The sequence below is a fragment of the Nestor notabilis genome, unplaced genomic scaffold (assembly GCF_000696875.1).
Source record: "Nestor notabilis isolate BGI_N333 unplaced genomic scaffold, ASM69687v1 scaffold16037, whole genome shotgun sequence".
Lineage (NCBI taxonomy): Eukaryota > Metazoa > Chordata > Aves > Psittaciformes > Psittacidae > Nestor > Nestor notabilis.
The window spans coordinates 3,596-16,735 of NW_009935332.1; the positions used below are offsets into that span (position 1 = coordinate 3,596).

Below are 13,140 nucleotides of genomic sequence, written 5' to 3' on the forward strand. Positions count from 1 at the left end.
TGGCATGACTGTCGGCACTGAGGATGTGAAACAAGGCAGTGCTGCTGATCACCTGAGGGTAATGCTGTTGAACAGACGGAGGCTAGAGCATGTATAGTCTTATTTTTCCAATTTAAACCTTTTTTTGTTTTTGTTTTTGATCAGCAGCACTTTAAGAGCATAATTTGTGAAAGTACTAAAATACACTGCCTTTTTTGAATAAATAAAAAGGAACTTTACAAATACTATTCCAGTGTCAATGACTACTATGGCTAAGGTCATTGAGGAGTTTCTGCGTTTTCCAGCAAAGACAGTCTGTGCAAAGGAGGGTGGGAGAGCTCCCTTTTGTAAGTCTTTGGTGGCAGTTTTGGTAACTGAGGGCTCGAATTGTGCCGGGGTGGGACGGGGGGCACAGGCGGGTGAACCACGTTGTTGTGACTCGTGCTGATCACGCAGCAGCGGCGCAGGACCCTGGGAGAGGGTGTGCTGGGAGGAGTGCTGGGAGAGCTGGGGCCCGTGCTCGCCTCCCTGAACCAGTCGGGATCTCTGTGTAAGCGTCCCACCGGCGGCAGCTGGAGGTTCAGAGGGCAGTTGACGAAGTGTTCAGGCGGCCGGAGTGGTACCGGTGGTGGAGTATCAGGAAGAGGGTCCCGGGGGGGTGGAGGAGGAGGACTGTGCAGTGGCTGGTCAAAGGGGTTAGTGTAAGCAGGAGCACGAGGCTGTATCTTTGGAGGTGGTGGCTGCCGAGGTGGAATCGCTGGAGGATCATCATCTGACTTTAAACTTCCCTACAACATTACAGAGAAGAAATGCAGATTTTTAGATAAAGAGCAGATCTTCTGACAGATGCAGAATTCTCTTGACACCTGCTACAGGTGCTCTCAGAAACACGACACTGGCATAGCTCTACCGTTGAAATGGATACAACCTAAAGAAGCTAGTAGAGTTTGGACACTGGGAATCTGAAACTTTAAGAGGGCAACTGCATTTGGATGTCTTTTAGACTAACGAAGTCCTGTTTGTCTAGATGGTTGGACTCGATCATAGATTCATAGAATGGTTTTGAGTTGGAAGGGACCTTAAAGACCATCTTAAAGACCTTAAAGTCCTACCAGGGGCAGAGACACCTCCCAGTAGGCCAGGTTGCTCAAAGCCCACCCAAACCTGGCCTTGAACACTTCCAGGGATGGGGCAGTCACAGCTTCCCTGGGCACTTAAGGTCTAATGAACATTAAAGGTCTTTTCCACCTTAAATGATTCTGTGATTCTAGATGTTCTCTGATTTATTCTCAAAGTTACGCAACAATAGGACAGAAATACCTTAGCATTAGAAGCATCCTGATCCAGCTTTTTTCGTGGAGGAAGTGGAGGAGGGTTTTGAGGCTCATCACTTAGTTTAGGAAAGCTACCCCATGAGCTGAAGAAAGTCTCTGGAGAGAGAAAGGCAGACATTTTACTGCTTGTGCAATACCTGAGGAACATATGCTACAATATTGAGCAAAACTAGAAGCAACTGAAATAAGCTGATCTTTGTCTCAGGAGCAACCTGAACCATTAACTTCAGCTTGATGAAATTTCCCTTTATTTCTTTTGTCAGATATGCACCTCACAAAGTGGTCTCCTATTTCCAGTATCAAAGATACACATCAACATTTAGCAGGCAACACTAAAGGTCAGAAAATAAAGTGAACTCTGAGTCAGCACTTAAATAACTTTCTCTGCAATCCTCTCTATATTGCAGAATCTACCCCGTTCACCACCGTGCCTGCAGTTTGCCCACAGGCCACTCTGGAGTGGAAGGTTTCTTCTCTCTGCCATATGGATACGCGTTCAAATTCGGAAATTTAGAGGCTTCATTAACAGGTATGCAACACTTCTAAAGCAGGAGAATTATACACTGAACCGAGCAGATGGTATTAACTCTTACAACATTTTAGGACATTTCTAGTCCTTTCTTTTTACAGAGGGGAAAAAAAAAATCCTCGTAGTTAAGAAACAACACAACCTCCCAGCCTATATTTGTGACTTCAGTCACACCTCTGCTTTTCTCTTTGAGGTGCACAGAGCTCTGTATCACTACATTAGGCACCTGTGCTCTCCGGTTTGAAATTTTAATCATATTCTGAAAAAGTCTATGTGCCCATGTAATAAAGGAGTAAAACGAGAAGCTGAAACCAGATGAATACAGGATATCCCTCACCGCTGTGGTGGGTACAAAAAGTACCTCATCTTTCCCAGCAACAGCACAGTTATTTTCACTAAGTGGTAATATGAAATTACTGAGTTGCTTCATTTGTAGCATTAGTGACAATTAGCATCATCAGGGGCATTCAAAATAGAAACAAAATCATGCTAGAGCCTGGGAAAAAAACAGAATAAAACTAAACCAGATGGTTTTTAGACTTTACATTTTTACTGGACATTTGATCTAAAACCTGTACAAAAAAAATCCCTAATGAATACAGCCCGCATTTTCATCCTGGATTTCAGAGTTTAATTCCCATTCAGTTATCCTGAAACCAGGAAAAGGAGAGTGAAATGAAACATTTAATAGAGTTATGGTACTCACTTGACTGTGGCAAACTGACAGGAGCAAAGATGCTGTTGTTTCCTGTTAAAGGAAAAATCAATTAAAGGCTTTCCATACAGAAGAGCTGCACTACAGCACGTAATGTATGTTTTCAAGACTACGGAGCTGCTCACAGCTACAAGCAAAGCTTGGGAGTGTAGTGGTGCATATGAACTAATAGTGTCATTTTTTAAATCAAAACTGCATTTTGGAGGGAGTGCCCTGACCATCCCCAGTCTGGCACTTCAGTTCACATCTCAAAACACACAGACTGGATTCCCTTCAGAGGACATTAGATCAGAATCAGTAGTGTGTAATCAGTCCACAGGACCACTCCTGAAACATGCACTGGTGTGGATGCCTGCTCCTCTGCAACTCTTGCCACGGATGTGCCATACATGGTAAACCAGTAAATCACAGTACACAAAACACTGACACAAGAACTTCACAGTCCACAACTAAATTTGGCAACTTTTTTTTGGTGAAATGCTGATGTACACACCAATACATTTTGGAAGCCTGAAGGACATTAACAGCCATTATTAAACCATACTGCACATTTACCGTAAGAACTGTTGAGGTCAATGTCTAAAAACACACTGAACTCTGAAGAAGCAGACACTGGTGGTGTAGACGGTGTGTTCGGTGAAGTTGGTGCCGATACTGTTGATTCATGCTCTGCCTCAGTGATTCTACTGAAACTTATCTTACTTGGTTCCTTTTCAAGTGGCAATGGATGACTTCTCAAGGTGCCAGAGGTGGAGCTGTGTCTGCCAGTATTGGGCCTTATCCCAGGAGACTTCAGGGGGTAGGTTGTTTTTCTAGGCTGGAGAAAGTAAAGCTGGTTAGTACTGCTAACATTTCAGATAGCAAGATTGCCAAGTCTTTATGAGCTATTTTAAAAAGTACTTCTCAAATACACCTTAAAAAGTAGTACAGCCTTTCTAGAACTGACTTGAGGTACAGTCTGTCGTTCACTATACAGCAGGATGCAGCTTAGTAAGTCTTTTTTTTTTTCCAGTTTAATAATTCTCTTTTTTTTTTTTTCCACAGCTATAAAGAGTCACGTTTCAGATGCATGCCAGTCAGGACAGAACACAGGGAAGAGCAACTCACAGCCTTGGAGGGGAGAGAGTAATGTCAAGTGCCCCCACAGGCCTGCAGAAGAGTCTCATAACAGCACTGTAAGATGTGCTTTGTGCTTGTACCTCAGGTCACCAGGGCCCTACACGTGTCCAAGATCGAGGACACACTCAGATGCCTGTCGACTACATCCTCTGGGTTAGTCAGGACAAAATTCTTACATACACACATCACTGGTGTGAGTGAAACAAGACTCATTAGACTCAGGTGTAACATGGCACAGATCAAAGCTGATTCTTTCAAGATAAATTACATTCCCATCCTATGGTGGTATACATGACTCCACCACATTACAGAACCCAGAACTGGACTTTCCTGAAATTCCAATAAGAATGTCTGGTTTGGAAATCATGAACTACAAAGAATTCATGCCCAGCTGCCCAAGACTAGCAGCATGGATATCTATTTTTAGAAAATATTTTAGAGAAATTACTGTCAGCAGCATTTTTGCAACAGTAATTTCTGTCAGGCTTTTGCCACATTTTTCATCTTACTCATTCCTCTAACAGGAGATTGCTAAAATGATTTATAACTCTCCCAAAAATTAGAGATGTCGCCAGCTACTCTGCAGTACAATTACAATGTATAAAAGACAACTGTGCTAGAGAGCAATCTTTCTGCTTAAAAAAGAAGCCTGGGCTCCAGTAGCTATTTTTTTTAAAAAACCTAAATTGCTCCTCCTTTAAATTGAACTGTATTTTGTTCAGCAACAAGGTTGCACCTTGTCAATTCAATTTTTGCAACAATGCAAAACATTTAGACAAAATAAAAAAGGAAATTAACTTCTACTTAAAGGAAACACAGTAATTATGCATAAAAACTATATTTCAATTAATATTAACATTTTGTTAGATTTTTTGATACTGTGAAAAAGCAATGTTATCACATAGTCTATCAAATAACTATATGGTTGGACACACAAATTTAGATGGTAGTATTTTAGACTGCAGAAAAAAAATTTCATCTGAAACGAGTATTTTAAATTAAGTTTTGCTGGAAAATCATCTCATGATTCTAAAGGGCACATATATGGCTTATTGATAGCTATTCTTTTTCATAGTGGCTACCGGATTTTAACTGTTTAATGTGCAAGACAAGACTTACAAATCTAGGTGGTTGCTTGCAGTTCCGAGGTTCAATTTCTAATGACTTGTTGAACAGATAATCTGTAAACTCTTTTTCTGGTATCTTCCCCATAGGGTTGAGGTTTTCAAAGAATTTCTAAATGAAACAAGCATCAATAATATTTTAAAAATAAGCATATACACAGAATTTTAATGAAGTGCTCGTAATTCACCGATTAAATTTCTAGCTGTGCATTATTATGAACCTTATTTTCAGGGAAAACAGAGGAAAACATTCCCTGAAATAAATAAAAAACAATCCAGTGCAAGAAACAAGGTTCCCAGTAAGTTTTCTGACATGAAAGAATGACTGTGCCAAATAACTAGGCATGGTAAATCTGTAAGTTGTTTGCTAATGTTCTTGACTAGTGAATCATGCAGAACACAGCAGTGTTAAGAGCTGTGCAACACATCCCGTGTGCTTGCCTTAACATCACAGGTGTGGGAAGGAGCAGAATATAATGATACAGTAGAGGAAGCAAAGGTTTTGCTATCGCTGTTTCTTAGAGGTGCTTTGGACATGATCAATTAACTACAAAGAACAGGAAGGGACAGAGGACAAAAGCAGGAAGGTCAGAGGCAGGGATAGAGCATGGCACTGGGGCACGAGGACTGGAGGGAAGGCATGGCAAAGACAGGACTGGCACTGGGGGCAGGACATGGGACAGGACAAAGCTCCCTGAATGCTTGACCACCCTGCACTAGCTGCTCCTGCTGCAGTGGGTGTCTATGGGTGGTGAGCTACAGCATTTCCATTTGTTGTTTTTTGCAGTGCAAACACTGCCATCCCTTGAACTTAAGGTACTTCTTGGCTTATAAATACTCTCAATCTCCTAAAACCTTCCCAGACATATCCACAGCAATTGAACACAATGCAAATAGCATTTTAAACAGCGGTATTACTGCCCATTTAATTCTTCATGTAACAAACTTCTTTTTTGCTTCCTGCCTGCTGCTGCTCACTAGTGAGATTGAGAGCTGTCCACACAGCTTTTTGGAAAGGTTACAATTAGCTGTACACTCAGGAAGTATGGCTGGCACTTAAAGCTGTTTCTTTTCAATCATTAGTACCTCCACATAAAAAATCCTGTTGTTTCCTAGCTCTCCCTGTTTCTGCATCTTCCTCTAAATTCCTTTATATTATCTGGGATTCACTAGTCTTTTCTCTTGGGTAAGTATCCACTCTCATTTCTGAAGATAATGCTAGTTGACACTGGCACCTCCACATTTGCTTAGCTTCTGCCACGCTGCATGACCATTCATATTTGTGCTGAACTAGTGTGTAGTGACTGCTAGCAGGGTCAGGAGACTTTGGTCAGAGGTGTCATTACAGAATGTTTGTCTGAAGGACTAAACACACCAGGCACATACAGGGAGTTTTGGGTTAAAGGCAACCAATTTTTCTTCAAAAAGTTCTGCTGTTTAGTCAGTATGACTTATTCATTGTGTTTTGCTGCTAAGAAATCTCTGATACCACACTGCAGAACAATAAGGGGATGAAGAAGACCCAGAACATGGAATCCAAGTAAACAAATCCCCACTTCTGGCTACTCCCTTTGTGGTGGTACTTTGTTGTCAATCCAGCCTCTGTTCCCTCCCTCTTCTGATGGTCACTGTTCATGCAAGATTAGGTCTAGAATTAGAAGATTGTGAAGACAGGTTAGAAGAAGCTGTGTCTGCCACATCCCTGGCAGTGTTCAAGGCCAGGTTGGATGGGGGTTGGAGAAACCTTTTCTAGTGGAAGGTGTCTCTGCCCATGGCAGGGGGTTGGAACTACTAAGGTCCCTTCCAACCCAAACCAATCTGTGATTCTGTGATTATGTGCCAATTTTTTGTTGGTACGTTCTTTTCCCCCTCCTATTCCCAAACTGATATTTAATGTCTGATTACCCGAATTTCTGGCTCTATCCGTAAACAGTAAGGCTGGTTTTGATACTGCTGAATTTCTCCTGTAATTTCAGCCACTTTTCTCCTCTTACTGAAGTTAATTAATTCTTTCCCTTGTCTTTTAAGGAAGTCAGGATTCCCTTCTTCTGTCTTCAAAATATTTGTTAGGTATATTCCTGATAAAGAGAGAAGTATTTGTTAAATTTCATTTTCATTCTTTCTAATTTTCTGATTTCTAATTTCACTCTTTCTAATGAACAATAAAAAAGCATGAACATAAGTAGACCATTCAACAGTTTATTAGCTGGTAAGAATGAACCAAGTCTGCATTTTACATGGGAACAATATATTAAAATAAGATGTTTTATCTCCCTCATGTGAGATGCAGAGGTTAGAAAAAAACATCTTCAGGTCATTGCCACAAAGAGATCACAAATGTGGCAGCAGTGTTAAACAAAATAAGGGAATATTCATACCAATATAACACTGGTAATCCATATACTAAACTAGAAACATAAATATTATATAAAAGACACTGCATCTTTTACCTGATCTAGTGGAAAGTGTTCCTACCCATGGCAGGAAGGTTGGAAATAGGAGACCTTTAACGTCCCTTCCAACCCACAGGACATTCCCTCCACAGACATTCCATGAAGTCTAAAAACATTACAAACCTCGGAAGCCAAAAGTCACACATATTACAGATTTTTCAGAGCTAACACAACCCTGAACATGTCAAGCAATATTAACACATCTGCACCAAACTCAACTTAAGCCTGACAATACACACAGTATCAGCCTGCCCTGGCATTACTTACCAAAGAAAGGCACACAGGGTGGATTGATTGACTTGAGCTTAGCTAGATACTTCTTGAAGTGATCTTGACTTAATTCTACTGCTTCATCCAAAACTCTTTTTTTCCTTTCCTGCAGCGCCTAAGTTGTCAAAGAAGAAAACCCAGGGATGCAAATCTCAATAGCACAGTCAGCAAAAACAAGGCAATTCCCTAGCTCTCTCAGCAAAACATAGGAACTGAAATTCAGATTTGAATCATGAGGCTGCTGTACACAGACTATTCGTTTGTCTATCAACTCAGAAGCATAATCTTGGTCTTTATTAAAAACTCAACATTAACTTTGAATTTAACTGAAAGGCCTCATATACCTTTCAGAGACATACAAAACTCAAAACTTTTTATTCATGCTTCTTTTTCTATTTTAGTCAAGGGAGGCTTTGCTGCCAAATCCTAGGTGTTTCTTTTCCTTGGAAACTGAAGAACAGAATTACTACTTGTGTAGTAGCCTCTCTTCCTACTGACCATTTAAACTGTTTCAACAGCTACTTGTTTCTGCCTCTGATGACTGAATTTTCTGAGACTTTCTCGTCAAAGAGAAGTTCTTGTGATGAACTGAAATCTGATTTTTAGCTATCCCCTCCTCATGCTCTTCCACTCCCCCATTTCTTGCATAGATAGGAAATGCTCTTTAAAGTCATTCAATACAAGGTTCTCAGCCCTAGGATGCTCCTCTTTCATACCCATAAAATGCTGCATTGAAGCAAGAGGTTAATTTCAGACAGGTTAACAAACAGCGATCAAGTGGTTGTGGCACCTCCCCTTCTAGGGCTGAATACATGTGAGAAAGCATCTGCTGGAAAGCTCCACTTCCCATTACAAGCCCCCTGAGACACCCAGCTCGTCGTATGCTTTTGCATATATATAACTTTGAACATTTCACACTTATTTTCTTCCATGGTAGTGAGTGTGATAAGGATACTACAGATTTCACTTCTGAAATGTGTGTTACATTTCTGGATTCCAATGATTTCATTTTTTTTCCCCAAGAGCAGTGCCCAAAACTTACCTCAAATGTGTGATCTAGTCTGTACACTGACACAGAGTTCATTGCACTGACGATCTCCAAAACACCATTGAAATTATTCAGATCTTGAAAAACCTGCAGGATTTCTATAATCCTACTCAGCACAGCCACTCGCTCTTCAAAATTCTCAGTTTCCACTATGCACCTAATCAAAAGATGTAATTTGAGAAACACTGATAAATAAAACCTGACATTTTGCTAGCTACTAAATCAAAATTTTCCAAGCAAACACTGTTCAGTACATCCAATATGCACATTTGGCTCTCTTTCAAGAATCTCAAGTACAAATTTATGTAATCACGTCTTACATATGTTCAAGTTGGAAAGCCAAGAAAGGTTTTGGCATATCCTGTAAAATAATAAAGCAAATCCCAAGTAAGATCCAGGGGAAGTAGGGTGACTCTCATGCCACTCTATCTACAGCAGCATTTTAAACTTGCTAGCTTGTACACTTGGAAGCTGCTACACCCTTCTCATTCCAGCATTGGCCATGTCCTCAGAAGTACTTAATCATAAAATCATAGAATGGTTTGGGTTGGAAGGGACTTTAAAACCCATCCAGTTCCACCCCCCTGCCATGGGCAGGGACATCTTCCATTAGACCAGGTTGCTCCAAGCCCCGTCCAAGCTGGCCTTGAACACTGCCAGAGATGGGGCAGCCACAGCTTCTCTGGGCACCCTGTGCCAGCACCTCATCATCCTCACAGGGATAAACTTCTCCCTTGTATCCTCTGGGATAACATATTTAAGAAGGGGGAAAAGTTACTGTGCAGGAGCATTTGCAGTCAGAGAGAAGAGTGAGAATATGTGAGAGCAACAGCCCTGCAGACCCCAAGGTTAATGAGGAAGAGGGGTAGGAGATGCTCCAGGTGCTGGAGCAGAGATTCCTTTGCAGCCTATGGTGAAGACCACGGTGAGGCAGGCTGTGCCCCTGCAGCCCATAGAGGTCCACAGTGGAGCAGATCTCCGCCTGCAGCCCATGGAGAACCCCACACTGGAGCAGAGGGATGCCCAAAGGATGCTATGAACCCATGAGAAGCCCACGATGGAGCAGGGGAAGAGTGTGAGGAGTCCTCCCCTGAGGAGGAAGGAGCAGAAGAAACAAAGTGTGGTGAGCTGACCACTACCCCTATTCCCCATCTCACCACTGACAGGGAGGAGGTAGAGAAAATTGGGAGTGAAGTTGAGCCTCGAGGAAGAGGGGTGGGTGGGGAATTGGAACTGGTGACTGATTTCTCCCAGTACTTACTTTTCAAACCAAAGAGTAAGATTTGTAGTATGACGAATCATTTTCAACAGATTTGGGGAGTTAATTTCCTTATCTTCTTTAGTCCACACGCTACCAACGAGTTCAGAAGGCTGTACTGCCCTGATAACGACAAAGCAAGATGCAGAAGAACGCTCAATACAAATAATAATTGTATGTTCTGTGTTTGCATTAAAAGATTATTTCTTCCCTTAGCCATGAATTGGTATTTCACAAATACAATCCAATCTAATCTACTGCAAAACAGTTACGTAAAATAACTTTTTGCCGAGTAGTTGAGTATAGAAGGAAATACACTTTTATCTTGATTGAAACTGGCATTTTTGAATAAGTATTTTCAGATAAGACAATTACAAAGGAGTAAGTTTAATTTCCAGAAAATGTAAGACAGCAACTTAAGCACAGCTACAGTTTTAAAATAGGAAGCTGAAGTACTTCGACCAACCTGCTGGAAAAGTCGCCTATTTCAATAGAAAGCCTGCTGTGTGAAGCACAAAAGGATGCCTCATCTTCGAGTTTTCTACGACCTTAAAGAATTTCTACCCAGCACAACCCAGCTCTCACATCAAGGCCAGCTCTATTTATCACAGGTAACAACAGAGCTAGGAATCAGCAGAATACTTATAGTACCAGACAAAAAAAAACAGCTCTTCAGAATTGGAGGACCTTGATGCCCCAGTGCTGTGGTTATACACATGTAACACCTGGGCCTTTGCTATACAGCTATAAAGGACAGGAGCAGAGATAATTCTGTTCTCTTTTTATGACGCAACGAGCATTTCTTATTAATGTAGCACTAAGTTTGCTCTTAACAAGGAAACAATACAAGTTAGTATTATAAAAAGGAAAAAAAAAAGTTTTTTTTTTATTTCCATATCAGACTCCTGACAACATAAGTAAGTACAGGAAGGACCCTAAAATACTACGAGTAGATAATCCTAACTTGCCATCTGTTCAATAAGCTCTGAAAGTCAAGGGGACATACTTTTGACTGACTGTATGAATTGCAACTCTTTCTCACTCAATCCAAGAAAGACGTCTTAGCTCGATCCCTACCTGTAGAGGTCGGACTCGAGAAGCGTGAGCTGTCGAGCAATCTCTATAGGATGCAGAGTCATGAGGTCCAGTGTTTCACTGTGCCCAACACGCCAAATGTGCCACTCGACTGGGGGAGGCGGGCTCTCAAAGGTGATATTGTGACTAATTCCGTTTGCTTGAGCTTTCTTTCTCTTGATGATTTTAGCAATTGATTCCACCCACTTCTTCATGGATTTTCCTGCAAAATAGAAACCATAGAACCCCTGCCACTTTTCTAGTACGATCTTCAATGACTTTTGAAAATGTAATGAAACCAACCCCCCAAAAATTTGTATGTGCATTCAGCAGTCTGTATTTCTGCAAGTACATTAATTAGGTTTGTAGTTCTGTAGTTCCCTGTTTTCTTCTCAGGGGTTCTTGCACCTGCATTAGTTGGCAAATACAGACATGTGAACTAATTTTTGGGTACTCGCATTTAACCACATCTACTGGCAGTTTTGGTGTGGAAAAAAGTGACCCTATATCCACTACATTTTACTTTTTCCCCTCAGCTGCAACCATCTCCACTTTGACTGCTAGCTTCACCTACCTAGAGGAGAACTACTAAAAAAAGTAAACAAGCTTCAAGTGCGAACTTTGCAACATGCTGCCCTTGTGCACTGCAGGACAAAAAGATTGGAGAAATACATGTTTACAATATCAGGCCAACATTTACAGTACACAAAATAGTGGACAAGACAGGAAGCACCTGAAGCAGTTCAAGACAAATACCTTTTCAGAGACTAACCAAAATTGAATTATGCCTTTCTGGTCAGCAATTGTTAGCACAGAGGCCTCTGCAGAAGATAAACTACCGTCCTCTTAAGTTTGTCTCAGAATTATATTGCCCAATGTATGGTCTGGCAATCTGAAAAGTAAAGTCTAGCTTTGCCAGGATATCATTAACATTGACATGCTAACACTGTTGCCCTCCACATAGGCTGACAAAAAAACCTGTGTGTTTGTAAGGGGTTGCTCCAGAGGAAGTGACACCAAATGGGTCAAGTATCATCTCCTAAAAGGATAATGATTTTCAGCTGGAACTTTTAATAAATGGGAGAAGAACAAGCTGGAAAAAATTAGTCTCAGTAACCAACAGGGAAGGAATTCTCTACAAATACAACACAGGGAGGAGGAAGGTGACAGTCTGAATTACAGTCAGACAAGGATGAACATTACTGTCCAGAAGTAAATATCGTAACGCTTGAAGTAATTTTTGGTAGTGGTTTAGGCTCCAGGCAAAAAGCTTGCTTATGTAAAGGAGAGTCTCATAAACAGCTCAATTAAAGGCATTACAATTACTCAGGTGTGTAAAGATATTCTCATGCTTAAAATCTGTCAGGGTTAGACCAGCAGGTTGTACAAAATGTGGAAGAAAAACGGGACCACCATTTACCATACCTCGTACACTGGAAATGAATGTCTCCAATCTCTCTAGTAATTCCAGATCTCTTTCAAAATCATAAAAATGGTGCTCTACCCAGTGACGAAAAACATTCAATATTCTGAGGAAGGAGAGAGAAGAGGAAAAAAAAAAAAAGTTTGTTTTTAAGGACTTCCAAGGCTCATCCCATGTATACACCAAATGAAACACAATTCTACAAAAGCCAAGTTACAGATTCGTGTAGTTGACAACTATCAAAATGCATATGGACAAAGGGGCAGAACAAAGACTAAGCATGGCACTAATGACCACAGATGTCCCCATGTAATTAAAACCTCATTTTTTCCAGTCTTAGCATATATATATATATATGTATGTATGTATGTATGTATGTTTGGTGGGGGGTTCTAAATCTTATATAAAGAATGCTAACGTTGAGGTGGTTTCAGAAGAGGAAAAATGTACCAAATCAGACAAAACTGCTATTTCTAATATAATCTACAGGGTTTTTTTAACTAAAAAAAGCTAACTAGGTTTTCCCATTTAGTAAGAAACAATTTGTAGTTGTTTCTTTCCTGTACACAAATTTCAGTTTAGAAGTTGTTGTAAGTATACTGCTCTACTTTCACAACTTTTTAATTACACAAATGGCCATACTAGATCCAGTACTTCCTTTACAGGTAACACAAAACTTTCTCTTGAATTTTCTCTGCTTTCTTAACAGACCACTAATAAACAAGCCTGTAAAAGTGAACCACAACTGCTCTTCTACCTTTTTTGCTTAGGATGTATCAGAATAAAAACCTGTTTGCCTCTTCAAACAAGTTGA

At 40.7% G+C, this 13,140-nt stretch overlaps 1 protein-coding gene across 1 annotated transcript in view; it reads right to left on the reverse strand.

Annotated features, from left to right (window-relative positions):
- Positions 1-257: 257 nt before the first annotated feature.
- SOS2 (son of sevenless homolog 2 (Drosophila)) overlaps positions 258-13,140 on the reverse strand; it is a gene marked incomplete at its 5' end in the record, with an annotated part of 41,594 nt that continues 28,711 nt past the window's right edge. The window contains 11 exon segments of the mRNA XM_010017798.1: positions 258-767; positions 1,300-1,409; positions 2,549-2,590; positions 3,113-3,374; positions 4,796-4,912; positions 6,706-6,878; positions 7,521-7,638; positions 8,566-8,728; positions 9,833-9,952; positions 10,907-11,126; positions 12,329-12,432. Of these exon segments, the coding sequence (XP_010016100.1) occupies positions 258-767; positions 1,300-1,409; positions 2,549-2,590; positions 3,113-3,374; positions 4,796-4,912; positions 6,706-6,878; positions 7,521-7,638; positions 8,566-8,728; positions 9,833-9,952; positions 10,907-11,126; positions 12,329-12,432 (1,939 nt within the window).